Source organism: Lepidochelys olivacea (genome assembly GCF_965140295.1).
Source record: "Lepidochelys olivacea isolate rLepOli2 genome assembly, chromosome: 25".
Taxonomy (NCBI): domain Eukaryota; kingdom Metazoa; phylum Chordata; order Testudines; family Cheloniidae; genus Lepidochelys; species Lepidochelys olivacea.
This window is the reverse complement of record NC_140435.1, coordinates 7422696-7444414: the sequence shown is the minus strand read 5'-3', so window position 1 is coordinate 7444414 and position 21719 is coordinate 7422696. Positions and strand designations below refer to the sequence as shown.

The following is a 21719-nucleotide window of genomic DNA, read 5'->3' as shown; positions in this document are numbered from 1 at the left end:
CCTCCCTTAGTGACTTTGGTGTCTCAGGACCATTTAACTCCCCTAAGTTTAGAAATTCAGTCATCACCTAGAATACTTGGTCATCACCTGAATGCCAGTATTAACAGCCAAATCCAAGTCATCGTTTCACTTACGATACAATGTATTTGCAAACTAGAGGAGACATACAAAGGAACTTAATCTCATCTAGCCGAGACTACAAAAAAAGTGTGTGTAGGGGAGGGCATTATGTAGTTATAGAGGTGGATACTGGTAAAATAAATCTTATTTGCTAGAAACAGTCTCTGTCAGGCAGTCTCATTTTGTTCCTGTTCCCTGGAATTGGCAGCCTGTCCCCTCAGCAGAGCTTCATTGAGTCCTTTGCTGTAGAAAGTCCATCTGTTTAGTTCTCTAGAAACTAGGTGTTCAGTGTCATTAGCAAGTTCAGACACTGCCAATTGTCAGTACACGTTACATACAACTGCAAAAGTGGGTATATTACACCATATGGCATTCAAAAGGGTAATCAATCAAAATTATTTATTTTTCAAATTTCCTTCTGCACAGTTGAGGAATTTCAAAATCTTTTTTATTCAACCTCACAAGTATCATCCTGAAGTAAGAATTATGATGCATTTAAAAGGAATTCTGCCCTCAGTGGGTCTTTTTAAATAAGATGATGGGTGTGTATTCCATATCCACGCTGTTGACTATAATAGTACTTTACACTGGTCTGTTTCTTATCCACTTTATTTCTCTTTGCATTTTTATAAGAGCATTGTCCAGAAGACACACACAGGTGGTTTTGAGACTACCTGCATTTGTCCGATTTACTGCCTCGTACCCAACTAAACATGAGAGTGCTGGTGCAAGTGCATTATCACTGTGGATCTTTCTGTTCACTCTCTACCTTATTCATCTCTAGCCCTCTGCTCTACTGCATATCCAGCAATCCTTGCTACTGCTAAATCAAAGTTTCCTAATGTTTTACCCACAGCATTTTCTCCATTCTAGCTTTGTTCAGGCTACGTTAAGTCTTCATTCTAATTTTGGAAATAATGCCCAGGCCTCTTAAGTATCTGGCTTTATAACCCTTTGATTTGAAAATTATGGACTAGAAATTGCCTCCTGTGATTTGCTCTGCTACTTAGAAGCTGAGAGCATTATTGTGAAAGGCCAAGGAGAAGTAATTTAGACTGTGTCACACTTTGGGTCATCTTGTGGTATGAGGTGGGCGGAAGACTTGTGGATTTGTATGGTCCTTGGCTGGCTACATGCCATGTTGTAGTTCCCTAAAGCCTAGATGAAATAGCTGTTCTGCAGCAAAAAGCAAGGGTTGTCAGGCAAATTGCTATAGTCCTGTAGATATCCACTGATAGATGTCTCTGGACTGTGATTTGAACGTGGACCCAGCTGTAATATTGCCTCTTCTTACCAGATAGATTGGGCGATGGCTTCTGTAATTGAAAAGCTTCGTTCCAAAGCAGTAGTTAACTTTTGCTGATGTATCTGTTGATTAAACTATTGCAGTCATTTTATTTAATCTTTACGCTGGCTTTGACTTGAATTGCTCTATGCTCTTTCTTTAAGAGTAACCTCTGAAGCAAAGCTGGGGAACAATTCCCTGGAATCTGCTAAAGAGCAGATTGATGAGTAAGCCAAAGGAATACTTACCAAAAAATACTGCCCCATACCATTTGCAATTAAATGAGGTGATGCTAGTATTAGTTACTATCCTAGTGGTGCAGAAGAAAAGATTGGAAATACTCGAATTGAGGCAAGGGGGCAACTTTTTTTAAAGCCAGTAAATCAATACAGAAATATTGAGGAGGTTCTTCCAACCGTGGAGCTGTTTTGTTGATTAACTGATGGTAATGCAAACTGTTCCCTCCTTGCAGATACATCTGAGCTCCTTTTATAATATTAGGTTTCAGAGTAACAGCCGTGTTAGTCTGTATTCGCAAAAAGAAAAGGAGTACTTGTGGCACCTTAGAGACTAACCAATTTATTTGAGCATGAGCTTTCGTGAGCTACAGCTCACTTCATCGGATGCATACCGTGGAAACTGCAGCAGACTTTATATATACACAGAGAATATGAAACAATACCTCCTCCCACCCCACTGTCCTGCTGGTAATAGCTTATCTAAAGTGATCATCAGGTGGGCCATTTCCAGCACAAATCCAGGTTTTCTCACCCTCCACCCCCCCACACAAATTCACTCTCCTGCTGGTGATAGCCCATTACCATTAGATAAGCTATTACCAGCAGGACAGTGGGGTGGGAGGAGGTATTGTTTCATATTCTCTGTGTATATATAAAGTCTGCTGCAGTTTCCACGGTATGCATCCGATGAAGTGAGCCAGACATATCTGCTCCAGTTCTCCGCTCCATAGCGTGCCATGGCAGGCAGGTGTTTTGCTGTGTTGTCAAGTGTGTTTCTATGTTTTACATAAATGAATAAATGTTTTCTTTGTTAGCTCTTCTGGGAGAAGAAACTAAGTGGACTGAATGCCTTTGACATTGCAGAAGAGCTGGTGAAAACAATGGACCTTCCAAAGGGTTTACAAGGTAATTAGATCATGCTTTTAACTATAGGCCTAACACTGTTGTATTAGCTATGTTTTGAAGGTACTGTGGGCTTAACCCACTTGCTGTCAGGTGTTTTGCACTTTGTGGACAACTCCCAACTTTAGAAACAACTGGTTATGACTGGGGTCAGGCTTAAATTCAGTGTACTTAGCCCTGAGGGGCATTGAGGGACAGTAGGAGAAAGTGACATGTCACTCAACAGCATCTCTTGTACTCAAGTTAATTAAGGAGCTCTTTTGATAGGTCCCAAAGGAAGTTTCAGCCATCCATCCTTGTGGGAGGATAGCTGTAATGGAGTGATAGTCCTCCAGGCTTAGACTGGGATGTGTAGGACACCTGGGAAAAAGAAGAAAATGAGTGTACCATTTTAAAATATAAAGGAATTGCTATGCCATTGGGTCAGCAGGATCTGTTTAATGTGGGATGCGTAGAACAAATGTGTTGACTTTTAAAGTATCAGTACACAGCTCTGCAACTTATAAAATAAAGAATGCAGCAGCCTGTATTATTTTTAGTTATTGCTGTTAAATTGGTGGAAATTACAGAATTTTTCTCTCCTTAGGGGTTGGACCTGGTTGCACAGATGAAACCCTTCTGTCTGCTATAGCTAGTGCCTTGCACACTAGCACTATGCCCATCACTGGACAGCTCTCTGCAGCTGTGGAGAAGAACCCTGGAGTTTGGCTAAACACCTCACAGCCTCTCTGCAAAGCATTTATGGTGACGGATGAAGATATTAGGTATTAACAAGAAATGTCACTAGTTCTTTGCTTTGGGAATGGTTTTTGGGCGTAAAACAGTTAATGTCCTTTTTATCAAAGCTAAGCTTATGCCTGATAGATGAGTATGGTTCAATGGGTTTCTTTGATTGCTTTAAACTAGTGTGTCAAATTATTAACTTGATTTCACAGGAAACGAAAGAAAAGAACATTACCTCTGACTATTGTGTTGGACTAGGTTAGTTTTACCTCTTGCATCTTTTGAGGAAAGAAATACTTTGTCACCCTGGTAGAGGATAACACTGCAGATTTCTGTTCTTCTGAAGGCACCTGTTACTTTTAATCGCCAAAGAACAGGCCCAAGGAAGCTTTGAGCAGAGCCATCAGTTCACTAAATTTCATGCTCCCTGATAATCATGCTGTGTGAAAGTGGTATATGCTATATTAAGTCATGACGAAAACAATGACTTTGAACTCCAGCTTCATTATTACTCAAAATGCTTCCCTGTTTGCATGGCACTAGCAATATTTACTGTAATACTGTAGATTTATAGCAGATCTTCAAGGCAGCAGCTGCCTCTGGTGGGGAGGGGTGTGCATGTGCGCAAATTATCCTTTTTGTATTTCTGCAGAACAATATTTTCATTGGAGGAAGATTTTTTTTCAAAATTTAAAAAACCTGCAGTTGCTTCCTTTCTTTCTTTTCTTGACTTTTTGTATAAATGTAACAGTGTCTCCGAAGGAGTCACCTTCAGTTATTGAAGGGACCTCTGATTCTAAAAGCTTTGACTCCTTAAGCTAAAGGACTAGGTTCATTAGCTCAAAAATAGTAGCAGACACACAAACTGTTTGTTGTTATTTAGCTACTAGAGGGGAATAAAGAGCCCCATTAGCATGTTAGTGTGCGTAACATAAGCTCTGGTAGGATGGATTTGGATCTTTTCTCATTGGATCAGAAAAGTGTGACTCCCTCCAGAACTCCTTCAAAGGCAGATCTTTCAGTTTCAGAAACTGAAAGCCTGTATTAGAGAGGGAAACAGTTCAAATTAACATAGAGCTAGGTGAAATCCCATTTGTCTGAAAATACCATCTCTTAGGGTTCTCACTCATAGGCCGTAGCTCCTTATTATGAGGCTAATAATAACTAGCAGGACTTTCCTAGCCCTTAAGTTTTCTGACCTTTCTGTGCAACAGTAGTAGAGTAGGTTTCAGAGTAGCAGCCGTGTTAGTCTGTATTCGCAAAAAGAAAAGGAGAACTTGTGGCACCTTAGAGACTAACCAATTTATTTGAGCATAAGCTTTCATGAGCTACACCTCGCTTCATCGGATGCATAAAGTGGAAAAGTGGTTTTTTCCACTTTATGCATCCGATGAAGCGAGGTGTAGCTCATGAAAGCTTATGCTCAAATAAATTGATTAGTCTTTAAGGTGCAACAAATACTCCTTTTCTTTTTAGTAGTAGAGTAGAAGGTGATGCAGTTCCCCTGGCGGTGAGAATTATCTGTCCTGGGAATTCTCATCCAATAGAGAATGGCTCTGTTTTGAACTAGCTGAAGAAAAGGTGTGGGGAACTCCTTGCACATTTGCTCAGTCTCAAAGGCAGAAAAAAAAATAATTACACCCTCTCAGAGCAGAGGTCCCCAAAATGTGGGGCATGGAGGAATGTTCAGAGGGAGGCATAGCTGGGGGCTGGGGCCTAGTCCAGTCCCCATGGGGGCAAGGAGGCTTGGTTCCTGGCCCTGCCCCCCCACCCCCTCATGCCTGGGGGCAGGCACAAACAGGGGTAAGGGGGGGCATGAGGTAAGAAGTGTGGGGACTACTGTCCCAGAGGAACATTTCTGGCTGTGTCTTCCACCCTCTCCATGGAAGATTGATGTTGGAAGAGGGCCATGTCCAGTAGAAAGCTTCTTTTTACCTGTAGTGCTGCACCCCAGATTCCTGAGCTACAGCACTGAAGTTCATTTGGACGGAGGTTACAGCCCTTTGCGTTGTAGACTACCAGGCTTTCATGGCAAAAGCTCAGGTGGAGCTGTGGAAGAACACCTCTGCTCTGGACAATTCTCTTACTCGAGAAAAATGCCACGAGATAAAAAAGCGAGTTCTTCTTCGAGTGATTGCTCATGTGTATTCCACAGTAGATGTGCGTACTCGCCACGTGCACCGGGGCCGTAAGTTTTTCCCCTAGCAGTACTTGTAGGGGGAGCACGGATTCGGCTCCGGGTACCGCGACTTTCGTGCATGGCGACCCTTTGGTGCCTTCCACTAGCTGGCACCGCTCCCCATCTGCGGGACACAAGAAGCCGAGGAAAGGCCCGTCGTTGCAGTGGCATCAAGAGAAAGTAGGGGCAGAGGCTAGACCCATGTTAGGCAGCTCTCGTTCCCCTGCCCCCAGCCCCTAGGCCTCCCACTCAAGTTGAGCGGAGTAGCCCAGCCGTGTCTGGTCAGGTCTGTCCAGATGCCTTAGACGCCGGAGGTCTTGCAAGTGGCTTGAGACGTCATAACCATGCCGGTACTGGGGGCACCGCCGGTGTCAGGCCCCCGCTCCAGAGGCAAACCACCGCTGGGCTCCCTGCAATCACCCCCAGCTCAGCGCAGGCCTTGGTCAGGAGACCGCACCCGACCCCCTCTCGCCGCCCAGCGATTGTTTGGGACAAAGTCCTCATGCATCACCGTCGACGCCCACTAGACTGTCTGGTTGGGTGCCGTCCGAACGGGGCTCCCAGCACCGCTCCACGCTGTGGAGAGATTACAGATGTCACAGAGATAGGCGTTGCGGATGGTCACTGAGTCGTCGGGGCTACCGCAGTCGGTCATGGCATGGGTGCCGTCGCCGCTCCCCGTCAGACTCCTGCTCTCGCCCCCCGCAGCTCGAGGTGTAGATCTCTCAGTCACAGTCCCAGTCGCTCCCAGTCAGTCCCAGTCAGTCCTGCTCTCGCCCCCCCGCAGCTCGAGGTGTAGATCGCTCAGTCACAGTCCCAGTCGCTCCCAGTCAGACTCCTGCTCTCGCCCCCCGCAGCTCGAGGTGTAGATCGCTGGCCCCGCGCCATCGAAGGTCCACGCATTGGAGCAGATAGTGGAACAGCAGCTATGAGCAATACTGACCCTCTGCTTCGGGGTTGTAGTCCTGTGGATGCCGTCACTCCAGGCACCGCTGTTCCTCCCGCAGTAGCGCCAGGTCACTTCTCAGCCCAACCTCTGCTTGCAGCCACCCCCCTCCTTGGGTCAGCCTAGTTAAGCCAACCCCTCTGGTGCCACCAGTGCTGCAGCAAGGGCAGTGGGCACCGTGGCCTCCGATGCAGCCCCAGGTGGGGGCTCGCTCAATAACTGGAGCTTCAGAGGTACCATTGGCCTCGCTCTCTAGGCCTCCGGGAGCTAAATCGGTGGGACATATGTCCCCAGCGCCTCGCCCGGAGTCCGACCAAGGGTTGGACTCACCAGTGCTGGCAGACACGCAGAGCTCCGTGCCGGCCTCCTCCCCTGCTCCGGGTGACAGAGTTGCGGCCCCTCTGACCTGCAGGAGGACTTCAGAGCACACCAGGAGCTCCTGAAAAGGGTAGCATCGAGCCTTAACCTCCAAGCAGAGGCGATGGAGGGGCCCTTGGACTCCCTTTTTAATGTCCTGTCCTCCCTGGTGCTGGGCAGGGTGGCTTTGCCCCTCCGCAAGGGGGTGGCAAACATTTTGAATGCCTTGTGGCAAACACCAGCTTCCCTGGCCCCCATTTCAAAGAAGACAGAGCGCAAATATTTTGTACCCGCCAAAGGGCATGAATACCTTTATACCCATTCAGTGCCCAACTCCTTGGTGGTCGAATCTGTCAACCACAGAGAGAGACAGGGTCAACCAGCTCCCACACCCAAAAAGAAAGATTCAAGGAGACTGGACTCTTTCAGTAGGAAGCTGTATTCATCTTCAAGCTTCTAGCTGCGGGTGGCTAACGACCAAGCTCTCCTGAGCAGATACGAATTTAACTTGTGGGGCTCTCTGCCAAAATTCGAGGTCTCCCTCCCGGAGCAAGACAAGAAAGAATTCAAGTCGTGGCTGGAGGAGGGTGCAGCTGCTGCCAAAGCTGCCCTCCAGGAGGCTTTGGATGTGGCGGACATGGCTACTCGATCCATGGCCTCGGCAGTATCCATGCGGAGGGCATCATGGCTCCTGCTGTCCGGGCTATCCACGGAGTACCAGTCAATTTTGCAGGATCTCCCGTTTGATGGCAAGGCCCTGTTCGCAGAGCAAACAGACGCCAGGCTGCATGGCATGAAGGATTCCCACACGACCTTGCAGACCCTGGGCCTTTATATACTTCCGGCCAAGTTCAAGCCGCAGCAGGCCCCTGCCCAGGCTTCTGAGCCTAGATATGAGCCCGCGTATAACAGGTCTAAGGACCGGAAGGGGTGTGCTCAACAGCGGTCACGTCCTTCCCTGCAACCTGGGCCCTTTAAGGGCACGCAGGTGGGAAAAAGGCGTTTTTGATGGGGCACCAGGGGGTACCCGGGCAACTCCCGAGGAGACTCCCCCTTCAATAAAGCTTCCCTTCCGCAATCGCTTGTGTGCTTTCCTCTTGGAATGGTCGCGACTAACCTCGGACCAACGGGTCCTCAACACCATCTCTCGGGGCTACATGCTGCAGTTTGTCTCACCCCTGCCCAACCACCCCCTCATCCCTCGCTGGTCTGGGGGACCCATCACATGTGGACCTGTTAGAACAGGAAGTGGGCTGGCTCCTCAGTCTGGGAGCTGTGGAAATGGTACCCAGGGAGTTCAAGGGCAAGGGGTTTTACTCTCATTATTTCCGTATCCCCAAGGCGAAAGGGGGTCTCAGGCCTATCCTGGATCTGCGGGACCTGAACCAGTTCATGGTCAAGCTCAAGTTCCACATGGTCTCCCTGGCCTCTATCATACCCTTCCTGGACCCCGGGGATGGGGATTGGTACGCGGCCCTGGACCTGCAGGACGTGTATTTCCGTATTCATATGTTCAACGGACACAGGTGCTTCCTCTGGTTCCTAGTGGGGCAGAACCACTATCAGTTCACGGTCCTCCCATTTGGCCTGTTCACTGCCCCCAAGATGTTCACGAAGTGTATGTCAGTGGTGGCGGCGTACCTCAGGCGCCGGGGTGGGGTGGGTCCAGATCTTCCCCTACCTGGTCGACTGGCTGGTCAAGGGCAGCTCCTTGTTGCAGGTGCAGGACCACATGGCTCTCCTTTTGTCCACTTGTGCCAACCTGGGTCTGTTGGTAAACAAGACCAAGTCAACATTAGTTCCAGTCCAGTCCATAGAGTTCATCGGGGCACTCCTGGACGCCTTGATGGCCACGGCCTCCCTCCCGCCGGGCAGGTTCGAGACCCTGAAAGGGCTAATTGCCTTGGTCTTGAAATTCCCCGTGACAACAGCCAGGGCGTGCCTACAGTTCCTGGGTCACATGTCGGTGTGCACGTACATAGTATGCCACGCCAGACTCCGAATGAGGCCCCTCCAACTTTGGTTGGCCTCACAGTTCTCCCAGGCCCAGGACAGTATGGACAGTGTCCTCACCATGCCCGACCCGGTGATCGCCTCCCTATGGTGGTGGTCCTCCCCAAGCAACATGCTCCAAGGGGTCCCCTTCCGGGACTCAGCCCCGTCACTGGAGCTAGTGTCTGACATGTTGGACCTGGGTTGGGGGGCCCATATGGGGACAGTTCAGACCCAAGTGTTGTGGTCGACCCCGGAGTTGTCCTTCCACATAAACGTCGGGGAGCTTAGGGCAGTAGGCCTGGCGTGTGTGGCTTTCCTCTCGCACTTACAGGGCAAGATAATCAGGGTCCTCACGGACAACACAGCCTCGATGTTTTACATCAACAGGCAAGGCGGGACCCGGTCCTTGGCCCTCTGCCAAGAAGCCCTCAGGCTGTGGGACTTCTGTATAGCCCATGACATCTCCCTGAGGGTCTTCCACCTGCTGGGAGCCCGCAACACGCGGGCCAATCGTTTGAGCAGGGATTTCTCCTCCCAGCACGATGATCTCTCCACTCGGAGGTGGCTCACCAGACCTTCCGAGCGTGGGGAATTTCCCAGGTGGACCTGTTTGCGACGAGGCAGAACAGGCGTTGCCCCTGGTTCTGCTGGGGGGAGGGAGCGTTGGGATGGGATGGGGTGCTATCAAGATGCCTTCCTCCTGCCGTGGTCAGTTCAGCTTCTCTATGCCTTCCCCCCTGTTCCCCGTCATCAGCAAGGTCCTAGAGAAGGTGAAGTTAGACAAGGTACGGGACGTCCCCCTCATGAGCCTAGTGGTGGCCCCACCACAGCTGTTGCCTCTCTGCCCAGACTTGCTCTCCCAGAACTGAGGCAGTCTCTTCCACCCCAGTTTAGAGGTTCCCCACCTCACGGCGTGGCTGCTCAGTGGCTAGGTGGGGAGGAGCAGGCGTGTTCGGAAGGGGTCCAACACATCCTCCTGGAAAGTCGGCAGCCATCCAGACACCGAGCCTATTTGACAAAGTGGTCCAGGTTCTTCAGGTGGGCTGTTGAGCAGGGTGTTTCCCCGATGGCTGCCCTGATTCAGCTTATCCTGGTTTACCTCCTCCACCTTAGGACCCAGGGCCTGGAACTCCTCGGTCAGGGTGCACCTGGTGGCCATATCTGCCTTCCATCTGCCGGTGCAGGGTCGTATGGTGTTCTCCCATCCTTTGACTGGACAGTTCCTCAAGGGATTGGACCGTCTTTTCCCATATGCTAGGCCCCCTGTCCCACAGTGGGATCTGAACTTGGTGTTGTCCCGTCTCACGGGACCCCCTTTCGAACCTCTGGCCATGTGCTCCTGGTCTCATCTGTCATGGAAAGTGGCCTTCCTGGTTGCCATCGTGTCAGCCAGGCAGGTATTGGAGCTCAGGGCTCTGACCTCTGGACCCCCGTACACAGTTTTTCACAAGGATAAGGTCCAGCTCCTCCCACACCCCACGTTCCTCCGCCCTAAGATGGTCTCTGCCTTTCACATGAGCCAGGACATCTTCCTGCCTGTCCTCTGCCCCAAGCCTCACACATCCAATGAGGAATGCCTCCCCCACATGCTCGATGTGCGTAGGGCGCTGACTTTCTACCCGGAATGGACTAAGCCATTCAGGAAGTCTTCACATCTGTTTATTGCTTCGGCTGAGCTCATGAAGGGGCAGTCGTTCTCCACCCACCGCCCCTCTCGCCGGATCACCTCATGCATCTGCACCTGTTACAATCTGGCAGGAGTTCCCCCTCCACCAATCGTGAAGGCACAGTCAACACAGGCACAGGCCTCGTCAGCTGCCTTCGTGGCCCACGTCCCAATTCAGGACATCGGTAGGGCTGCTGCCTGGTCCTCTGTTCACACATTCACCTCACACTATACGATTGTCTCCCAAACCAGGGACAACGCCGGATTCGGTAGGGCTGTACTCCGTCCCAGGAATCTGGGAACTCCTACCCACCTCCAACAGATACAGCTTGGAATCACCTACTGTGGAATACACATGAGCAATCACTCAAAGAAGAAAAGACAGTTAGTTACTTTTTTCCGAAACTGGTGTTCTTTGAGATGTGTTGCTCATGTCTGTTCCACATCCCACCCTCCTTCCCCTCTGTCAGAGTTGTCTGGCAAGAAGGAACCGAGGGTGGGGGGAGTGCACAGCTCCCCTTATACCCGCACCATGGAGGTCCCACTCCAGGGGGCACAGTAGTGCTCCCCCTACGGGTACTGCTAGGGGAAAGACTTCCGGCACCGGTGCACGTGGCAAGCATGCACACCTACTGTGGAATAGACATGAGCAACACACCTTTTTCCATAACTGGTGTTCTTCGAAATAACTGTCTTTTCATAAGGGTTTAGAGCGGACCTGACATTATGATTGAGTGACTTTGCGGAAGGGTCTTTTGGAGTGGGCTGCTGCCTCACATTATAGGATGACTGTATGCTTGCTTGGTTGTGGACAACTGGTTTCTGTAGAAGGTCCTTTGAAAGTTTGAAAACCTGACCAACACAAGAGACTGACTTGTTTGGTGAGCAGATGGAGGCTACTTTGCAGAGGGCAAAGAGGACAAGGACCACTTGATATTTTCTTGGGCCTGTCTCACACCTCAGATCCTTTATAGGAAAGAATGGAAAGGGTCTACCTCAAAAACCATCTTTCATGAAAGTTTAATGGAATAGCCCTCTGCCTCAGTATCAGAAGTTGAAGGGTCTTCAGTCCCCTTTTAGCGTACTCTAAAAACGGAAGGATTTTTGCAAGGTTCCAGAGTGTTTAGCAAGTCTGCTATTGCCAGTAGACTGCCAGGAATTTCCTGCCAGAGGCAGAATGGGAGCTATTTTACCATCTAAGGTCATTAGTCACATTAGGTGTATAGATCCTGAACATTGTTGCTTGGGACCATGAGATCAGGCTTTCAGAAAACACTCCATTGCCCATTACAAAAATTGTCTCAGGCTGTTCAATATCTGGAAGAGCTGCTGTAGGAAAGCCAATTCCTCCTGGCAGAGGGTCATCGAGCCTGTTCTAGTGGACAAAAGAGAGAGAAGGATATATTCTAGATGTTGATAGTCAAAAAGGTAGCTGGCCTCAGCCCTATCCTATATCTTGGGGAACACTCAGGGGGCCATTATGCCTCTTCTAGAGGGAGTTGAGGGTGGTCTTCTAGCACTAAGGACCATCGGAGATTTGAGTTATAAATAAAAAGTGATTCTGGTGCAATCAGGCTACCATGTTTTACATCCACCAGCAGGGAAGTTCTGGGTCATGCCTCCTTGGTCAGTAAGTTCTTCATGTGAGAGAGCAGGTTGTATTCCACAAGATGTTCCTAGTTACGTACTTGATAAGGAAGGAGAACACAATTGCAGGCTGATTTGATTCCTGGTATTTTCCTCCAGTGGAACACTGAAGCTGGATCTCTTTTCCACTTAGATAAAAAGCCTTCTCTGTATGGCACCAAGAGAAAATTCTATCAGCAAGGGATAATTTCTCCAACCACTGAGGAAGGAAACTTGCTTCTCTTTGGCTGGACAATAGAACAGCAACGTATTACTCTAGCATATCAGGGAGAGAGTACCTAGCTTGGATAGAGAGAGGTCCCATCTTGTACATTTGCAGAGCTGCCACCTGGTCTTTGGTACACACTTTTTCCCAGCACTATGCTCTTGTGCATGCTTCTAGGGCCAAAGTAGCCTTTAGTAATGCTCTTCCGTGGTCCCTATTGAATTATTCTCCTTAGCATCATTCTCATTCATTGGGGTACTGCTTGGGAACTTCCTGACATGGAACATCCACAGGGACAATAACTCAAATGAGAGGTTACTCATCTTGTACAGTAACTGGAGTTTTTGAGGAGTTTTGTCCCGATGGATGCCCTGCTGTCTGCCATCCTTCCCCTCTACTCCAGAGTCATTCTCTCTCGACTTCATGGTTGAGAAGGAACTAGAGCAGCAACAGGTCTGACCTTCCCTATGTACCCTTCTGCTGGAGCACAAGGATGTGTAGGGTGTAACCATGGACCTGCAAATACTGCTGACGGAATCTCCAATCCGGAGCTCACAGGCTCATACACATCCTGATGCGGAGCACCCATAGGAACAAAACATCTCCAAATTCTCCAGTTACTGTACAAGATAAGTTAACCTCTCCTTTCTATATTGTTGACATTGGCTTTGCTATTTCTACTTGTTGCAACTTTGCAATCCTTTTTTTCTTTTGGGGACATGTCTCAAGCTTCTTGCTCTCATAGAATGGTATCTGCAGAAAAGAGAAAATTAATTCTGCTTCATTGATGATATAGGATTCTCATTCATCTGCCTATCTCCTCAGAATTTGAAGGTTAATTTTCTTTTGAGGTGCCTTTCTCTGGAGTGCATTTTTGAACTGGTGTTTTCTTGTTCATTCCAATGAGCTGACTGCAACATTCTGAGGGCAGCATTTGTACTCTGAAGGGCTGGAGCATGCTGACTAGTAGGGGCTAGTAGTGATGCTGATTTCCGGGAACTACAGGCCAGTCAGCCTCACCTCAGTCCCTGGAAAAATCAAGGAGCAGGTCCACAAGGAATCAATTCTGAAGCACTTAAAGGAGAGGAAAGTGATCAGGAACAGTGAGCATGGATTCACCAAGGGCAAGTCATGCCTGACTAACCTAATTGCCTTCTACGATAAGGTAACTGGCTCTGTGGATGAGGGGAAAGCAGTGGATGTGTTATTCCTTGACTGTAGCAAAGCTTTTGATACGTCTCCCATAGTATTCTTGCCCGCAAGTTAAAGTAGTATGGGCTGGATGAATGGACTATAAGGTAGATAGAAAGCTGGCTAGATTGTTGGGCTCAATGGGTAGTGATCAATGGCTCCATGTCTAGTTGGCAGCCGGTATCAAGCGGAGTGTCCTAGGGGTCGGTCCTGGGGCTGGTTTTGTTCAATATCTTCATTAATGATCTGGAGGATGGCGTGGATTGCACCCTCAGCAAGTTTGCAGATTACAGTAAACTGGGAGGAGAGGTAGATACGCTGCAAGGTAGGGATAGGATACAGAGGGACCTAGACAAATTAGAGGATTGGGCCAAAAGAAATCTGATGAGGTTCAACAAAAAAGTGCAGAGTCCTGCACTTAGGACGGAAGAATCCCATGCACTGCTACAGACTAGGGACCGAGAGGCTAGGCAGCAGTTCTGCAGAAAAGGACCTAGGGGTTACAGTGGACGAGAAGCTGGATATGAGTCAACAGTGTGCCCTTGTTGCCAAGAAGGCTAACGGCATTTTGCGCTGTATAAGTAGGAGCATTGCCAGCAGATCGAGGGACGTGATCGTTCCCTTCTATTCAGCATTGTTGAGGCCTCATCTGGAGTCATGTGTCCAGTTTTGAGCCCTACACTACAAGAACACTGTGGAAAAATTGGAAAGAGTCCAGTGGAAGGCAACAAAAATTATTAGAGGGCTGGAGCACATGACTTATGAGGAGAAGCTGAGGGAACTGGGATTATTTAGTCTGCAGAAGAGAAGAATGAGGGGGGATTTGTTAGCTGCTTTCAGTAACCTGAAAGGGGGTTCCAAAGAGGATGGATCTAGACTGTTCTCAGTGGTAGCAGATGACAGAGCAAGGAGTAAAGGTCTCAAGTTGCAGAGGGGGAGGTTTAGGTTGGATATTAGGAAAAACTTTTTCACTAGGAGGGTGGTGAAGCACTGGAATGGGTTACCTAGGGAGGTGGTGGAATCTCCTTCCTTTGAGGTTTTTAAGGTCAGGCTTGACAAAGCCCTGGCTGGGATGATTTAGTTGGGGATCGGTCCTGCTTTGAGCAGGGGGTTTGATTACATGACCTCCTGAGGTCCCTTCCAACCCTGATATTCTATGATTCTGTGAATGGTTTGTACTATTCTGATGACTTAGAGTCAAAAATCTTTAATAGGGAAGTTCTGCCAGGTTCAGGCCTAAGGGACTAAAAACCAGGAGTGAGAGATCCTACAAGATCTTTGTAAGATAAATAGTCATCCTTTGTTTGGCAGCCTGGAGAGTGACAGATGTGATTTAAGTGAGTGAAATGTAATTCTTCTCTACATCTCAAGCTTCTGACCTGTACTTAAATGCTGGCTGCAGTGACTGACCAGTATGTCTGACTGGCCTCTTGTTTCCTTGTAAGTTGCACTGAAAAGCAGAAGAAATTGCTTTTTTCCTCTCTATGCCCTGCTGTTAAATTCCTCTTCTGGCCATCTTCAGCTGTTCACTCCATACACTTTGGTTTGTACTAATGTCCATTATATGTATGGCTACAAAAACAGTGAGACAAGCACCTTTTTATTCAACAAGTTGGAGGATTAAATTGTCCTTATCTAAGACACTTTTAAAATAAACTGTCCCTAGGCTGGCTGGCTGCTCTCCTCTTGCCCAGTAGAGGAAAGTCTAACTTGTACAAGCCTATTGTGTGCTGAAAAGTCAAGGAAACATTGGATTCTGGGTCTGATTTCCATTTGCAAGGATACCTCAGATTCATTATGCTGAGCTCTGGCATTGTCCTGCTGCCTCTCTGATATTTGTGGATAATAAATCCATATCCTTTCTGAAGAATGGCTCTGGATTAAGGCTTTTGTGTACAGGGAAGGGTATGTGTGTCAAGCGTATGTTGCCTTAGGTCTGATGAGCCAAAGAGTTGAAACCCTTTGGGTGTCTACTTCGTTGTTTGCTGTGTTGTAAAATGAAGATACCAAATACCTCAGCTGTTGTATTTTTGCAAAGTAAGGCAGTTACAGAACATAAATTGTGATAATACACTTGGAATATAATCAGTCCAGTCCTCTTCTTTCAAAAGTCACTGTCCGTTATTACTGCTTCTTCCCCTATCTCTCATTTATCCTCAGAAGGCCTTAACATCCTTTTCTGTCTGGTAAACTTCTGTGCTTCTCTTCATCTCATACATGCAGGGAAGTAATTAACGTGGCACATCCAGTTCACATTTTATGCACTTGCATCTTCCATTGGCACGAGGTTGGGAATAGCTAACTGCTGGTGCACCACACAAATAAAAAGTTTACTGACCCACTGTTTATCTGCAATGAACTAAATTGGGAGATGTTTTCCAGAAAACATCTTAAGGCTGGTCCGATTTCTGCCTTCAACCTGTTTAGTGTCCTAATTGTATTCCAGCCTCTAACTTGAGAAGTTCAACTGCCAAGTGATTATGCTACCTAGTGTGCATTTCTGCTGCAGATTTACAAGAGAATATTTGTCTTTCGTGTGTGTGTGTACACATAAATAAAAAAAAAACCACAGAAACCTGTTACAAGTACATTGTTCGGGTTGCAAAATCAAGCACACAAAAATTAGCAAATGCCAGAATTAAAGTTACCTTTGAAAGCTTAATTTGAACCTCTTGTGCATATGGATTATGCTCAGGCAAACACTTGGTATGCCAAATTTCAGCCCAAATGTTTGCCAACTGAAAACAGGGTCATATTATGGGAAGGGTTAGACAGACAGACTTGGTGTTGCTACCAGCTTCACCTATAATATATGTAAACATGATGTGATATTTTAAAATACTCTTTTTTTTTTTTTTTTTTTTTGTAGCATCCCACATCACCTTGTCCAGCCTCACAGCTGAGGGATTTGCACTCCTTCCCTTGAACTTCGCAGCTGTGAAAAGTAATACAAGTATTTGTTCTTTCCTGGCAGGAAGCAGGAGGAGCTTGTACAGCAGGTGCGGAAGAGGCTGGAGGAAGCACTGATGGCTGACATGCTCGCCCATGTGGAGGAAATAGCAAGGGATGGGGAAGCTCCTTCAGAGAAGGAAGCGGGTGATGAAGAAGGGGAGGAGGAAGAGGAGGAACAAGACCATGACCAGGAAATGGAGAATGTATAGTCCAGGTAATGGTAACTCTGAACTATTACCTCCTTTCTCACCTTTCAGTTTGAATTGAATAGCACTGTAGTGAGGAAGAAAATGTATCCAAAAGGAATCTTAAAATTGGCACTAACATCCTTCTCCAGTATGCACATTAAAGGGGATAGTAGCTTCTTTGGATCTTTGAGCTGTTTCGTTTTTAAACCTTATCTCACAGGCTCAGTTCTACACAGATGGTGACAGTGACCTGAAAGTTGGGGTGGGGGGGGATTGATGTTAATGTGAAAGTAATTTGGGGGGCTTAATTCTAAATTGACAGGAGTCTCTGTCATAACTGAGATTAAAATTGAGATTAACCCCCTTTGGACATTCTTAGCGGAGAAGCTAGGTGGTCCCTCTAGGCCAGGAGTGAGATACTTTGGTGGAGACATTATATATGGAGTGAGCTTGCATTGTTACTGACTATTCTGTACCTATTCTTTGGATCAAATAGAGGATTTTGTTCTCCCGGATTGTCACTTGGTACTTATCACATGTTTAGTACACAACCAAGATATGTGGGTGCATTTTGAAGGAAGACTATTTATTCCATACTCAGCTATTTTAACTAATATTAATTTAAAAAATATCAAGCAGTGGTTTTATCTTCAACTCTTCATGTAGTGCCAACCCAAGATACTTCATGGATCTTCATTTAGTGTGTGATATGTACTGCAGTACGCAAACACAGTAAGCCATGTTATGGAAGGAAAGCTAACATTATTTGTGTTCTCTTGATGTATTGCTTAGTTACAACCCTAGCCAGGAGCCATATGTACCATCAGTTAAATTTATGCACTGAGACAAAAACAGCACTCAACGACTATTTAATGTTTGATCATTTTAAGTTATATTCCAGGAAAAACAACCAGTAATCTGTCACTGAAATGAGATAGCCAGTATCCTCGCGGCTTTGTTACTTAGACTGTAGACTTGTGAGCTTCTTAGGCAAGAAATAAAAACGTAGAGGAAGACGAACCTTAAAATGAACAAGAGAAAAAAGAAACTACTCCCCTTGGAGGCAGTGACAGCTGCATTTCAGTCCCGTGTAGGATCAGGAGTGACCTTTGTTTTTTCCATACTGGGAGGCTAATCATTATGATGGGATTTGTGTGGCCTATGGAAGATGCTGACTTATATTTGGGCTCCCTCCTCTTCCTTGTGTTGCCACTTGGATTAACTGTAGCCTTATTTGAGCACTCCGTACCTTTCGGTCCTTTCTGGTGAAACAGTCCAGCAACAGCAGCCAGCCAGATAAGATAACAGACTACCATGGTGAAAAGCTGAGGCCAAAGAGGCAGTTGTGTTGAAGATCTAGATGAGACCTCACCCTGATTCTTAAAGAGACCACTTGCTACAAAAACATAAAAGTCCCTGATGATTTACCAAGTGTTTCTCTCTGCTTCTTTCTTCCAGGGAGTTCCATCTAAGAATTCCTAGTCTAAACCCTATCAGCAGGGTCAGCACAACTATTTACAAAGCCAAGAGTGTCTGCAGACTAAATTGCACCAACCATCCAACTGTACCTTTTTGAGCATGTTCGATGTCCACTTCAGGAAAAAGTTGAGAAGCTGATTGCTCATTAATTGCTGGGTATTCTTGAAGATGAACTTAACTAAACTATACTTCCCCCTCCTTTTTCTAAAGGGTCAGGGGAATACAAAAGTGTGAAGGGGAATAAAGGAATGCAAAAGTGGGGGGAGAGCTAAAACTTGAAACCAGATTCCCTCTCTTATTCATGGGTCAATGATACAATGGGGTCAAATTTTTCAGACTTTTCTATCTTAGTACCTTTTAACAGTGACCTAGAGAAACCATTTTTTTCTCTCATCTGACACACAAGGAGGACAAGAGATGCTTTTTCACTCCTTGGCCACTTTGCTGTAGGCTACCTGTTTGTACCAGACTGTATGTTATAGATTGTCATTCTGTATGTGAATTCAGGTCACTGAATTTCATTTTTCTCTCAAGATCAGATAGGATTTGATGAGTAGTCCTAAGAGATGAGAAGTTGGTGCCTCTTCCACTTCAGGCTGTGATGAGCTCGGAAAGTTACACTCTGTGAATCAATTTTGTGTCCGTGACAACCTGGTTCTATAACTAGTTCCAACACCACTTTGAATGCTTTAGTTGCCAATACTTGGCAGTGAAGCCTGTGTGTCTCCAGACATAGCTCATTAGGCGTTTCAGAGCTAAGTATATCATTGTGTAGTATGAGTATTCAACTTTTGGTGTTAAGTCTGGTTGGAGACACCTTTGCAGCTAAAAATAGAAGGTTCAGTATGACTCATTTCTGGCCAACAATGAGGAAAATTTCCTCCTCTTTTCTGGTGCCAAGCACTCCAATCTCTGTTTTAGTATGTGTGGAGTGAAGGGAGTCCATTCCCATAGATTTGTCTATATATCTGCACGTGAAAGCAGTAATGTTCTGACCTCTTTTAAAACAAGAAAGGCAAAAGTTTTTGACTTTTCTATAATATCTAAAAATGAATCTAATGCTTTTTATTGAGCATTGACTCTTTCTTACTTGCATGTGCAGTGGAGTGACCAGCATTCTTTGTCGAACAGTGAAATGATGTGAAACCTGCCTTAATGTGTTCATAAGTTTTTTGGCTTCACCATGGGTACCTTGAATTATTCCTCAGTCTCTTATTGTGCAAATAGTGGGGGAAACTAGTGATGGATGAAAATTAATCCTCCAGGAGGGGTGGAATGAGGAGATTGAAGAAAATATCCACTTGATTGCAAATTCCTTTTGTCTTCGGGTATCCATGCATAATTCATGCCTGGAAGTGTCCACTGAGAATATATAAAAGATGGATTCAAATATTGCACCTCTAACCAGTTGTATGAGTTGCTGGTATCCCAAAATTTGGGACAGAAGTAGCTCCCCAGAGCCTCTGTCATATAGGAATGTTTAGCAATAACAGTGAGGACCCAGGGGCATTTCCTGGAAAGTAATGACCTCCTTTGGGTGTAGTTCTACTCAAGCCACTGGGTTGGTTGAGAAATCTCCCATGTCAAAGTGACTGATGCTATATTAACCCTTTCCTTTAAAAAAAAAAAAAAAATTCCGTGGGATTGTTGCTCATTTGGAGTACTACAAGAAAGCTGGATTTGTATTTTACTGCTGCTGTACTAGGCATTGTTTTGGCAATGGTACAGCTGCCAGTTAGAATTATTTTCATTTTTAAACAGTCTGTTATGGTAATTATTCTGTAAAACTGTCCTCCTGTAATTCATTGTGTTCAATTAAATGTTTCTTGCAGAAAGTAGAACTTTTTCTAGTCTGTGTCAGCCCGTTTTGAGTATCTGTGCTGTGCCATTGCAAGCTGTCCTTAAGGAGAAACTCTTGCACTGCGTTTTTAGATAATTTTTTGGGACCTGAAGGAGGGATATGCCATGTAAAAAACTGATCCTTACTGCAGTGTACTTCCATGCCTTCATTGTGGATGAGAGACTAGCAAAGTATCCTAAGAGCTTCATTAGCTATCTACTCCTCTGTCTGCCTACTCCCTCGCCTTTGACACTCTCTAACCCAGTGGTTCTCAGCCTATTTTTCAACTATTGTGGGCCGCGTATGCAGCTCTCTTATGTGTTATGTGGCCTGATCCACACAATATATATACTACCTATATGGCCCTGAGGATGTCACATGGGCCACAGCTCTGTGCTGACTGGGCCTCAGGTTGAGAGCCACTGCTGTAACCCATACTAGATTCTTGTTCCTTTAGACCTCATTACTCTTGTTCTGCATTGGATGAAAGGCAGGCGGGTAGGAAGTTGCAGTGAAAATATTTAATTTTCTTGAAATCCTAGTACCATCTAGTGATTACCATATTCTTCTCTGTAGCATGAATATAAAGCTTTTCCTTACGTGTATATGGTGTGAGGGTTGGGAGGAGATTCAAGAAGGCAATATAACTATCCCAAATCAAGTGAAACCACTGGGAGGACCATTTCTTCACGCCCCCCCCCCCATGACCCATCTCCTGTTGGTGCTCTGTTCTTTCCCTTCCATTTTTTATAAATGTATTTAATTTGGGGTTGATGAATCTTCTGTTTTTAAAAGCACCAACAGTGGCCAAAGATCCTCCTCGTGCTCCATCAACCGTAAATAATTTTACCTTTTTACCAGGACAGGTAGGTAAATACAAGACTACTTTTTCTGCTGTATCCATGCAGCGACATCTGAATTAGTTCGTCTGGTCACAGGACTCCACTGTGGGAATGATTGGTGTGTACACACTGGGTCCCCATTGGCAGGGTGAGGAAAGCTTCTGGTGCTTCATTAGTGTCTTGTTAATTGGTAGAGTAAATAGTAGATGCATGAAATCATGGCAAAACTCATTAACTTTTCCTAGTGCCTGGCAATACCTGTGCACACCAGTGGTACACCACCATTGGCAAGAGCATGCTCTGATCCGGGAGCAAGTGCGGCCTCTTTGGGGAAGAATCACAGATGAAGGTGTATGTCTCTTTAAACTAGAAAACTTAGTGCAGCTTCCATGGGCCCCAAGCATTCTTTTTAAAAAACAAACCCCCACAAATTCCAGGGCCAAGTAGCCTTAAGTATACTCTACACTCAGATTTTTGTACGGGTGGAACAATTTTGTTTAGGTGTGTAGTTTGTTCTTCCACTGGACTAATTATACCAGTACAACCCTCATACCAGTATAGCTTATTCCATCTCCTGTACAGCAGTAAGCTATACCAATAGAAGCACTCCTATACTGGTATTACTGCATCCTCTGTAGGGGAGTTGTGCCATTTTAACCATATCATTGTAGTTAAAGTGGTAAACTTGTGTGTGTAGACAAGGGCTAAAACTCCTATTGTTACTAAGTGGCTTTCAAATGATAGCTATAGATCACTTGACTTCATGAAAATAGTCTTAATACCCTTAAAGCTATAGCTTCAGAGTAGTCCATACTGTGCTGGGGAAACTAGTAATGCTTGGGCGCTATACTGCTTTCAGAACAAGAGTTCTCAAAGTGCAGGAGAGCCCAGAGGGGTGGGGATGAATTAACTTCTGTGAATGTGGTTTAAAAAAAAAAAAAAATCCAGATAATTGTATTAAA

At 46.3% G+C, this 21719-nt stretch overlaps 1 protein-coding gene across 5 annotated transcripts in view; it reads left to right on the top strand.

Annotated features, from left to right (window-relative positions):
* The window catches only part of MBD3 (methyl-CpG binding domain protein 3), a 36451-nt gene extending 16535 nt beyond the window's left edge, over positions 1–19916 (top strand). For all 5 annotated transcript variants that reach the window (XM_084614647.1, XM_084614645.1, XM_084614643.1 and 2 more), the window contains exons 4-7: positions 2460–2550; positions 3134–3311; positions 16431–16622; positions 18055–19916. In XM_084614647.1, the coding sequence (XP_084470773.1) occupies positions 2460–2550; positions 3134–3311; positions 16431–16617 (456 nt within the window). In that variant the 3' untranslated portion in view covers positions 16618–16622; positions 18055–19916. The remainder of the gene's footprint in view (positions 1–2459; positions 2551–3133; positions 3312–16430; positions 16623–18054) is intronic.
* The last annotated feature ends 1803 nt before the right edge of the window (positions 19917–21719 follow it).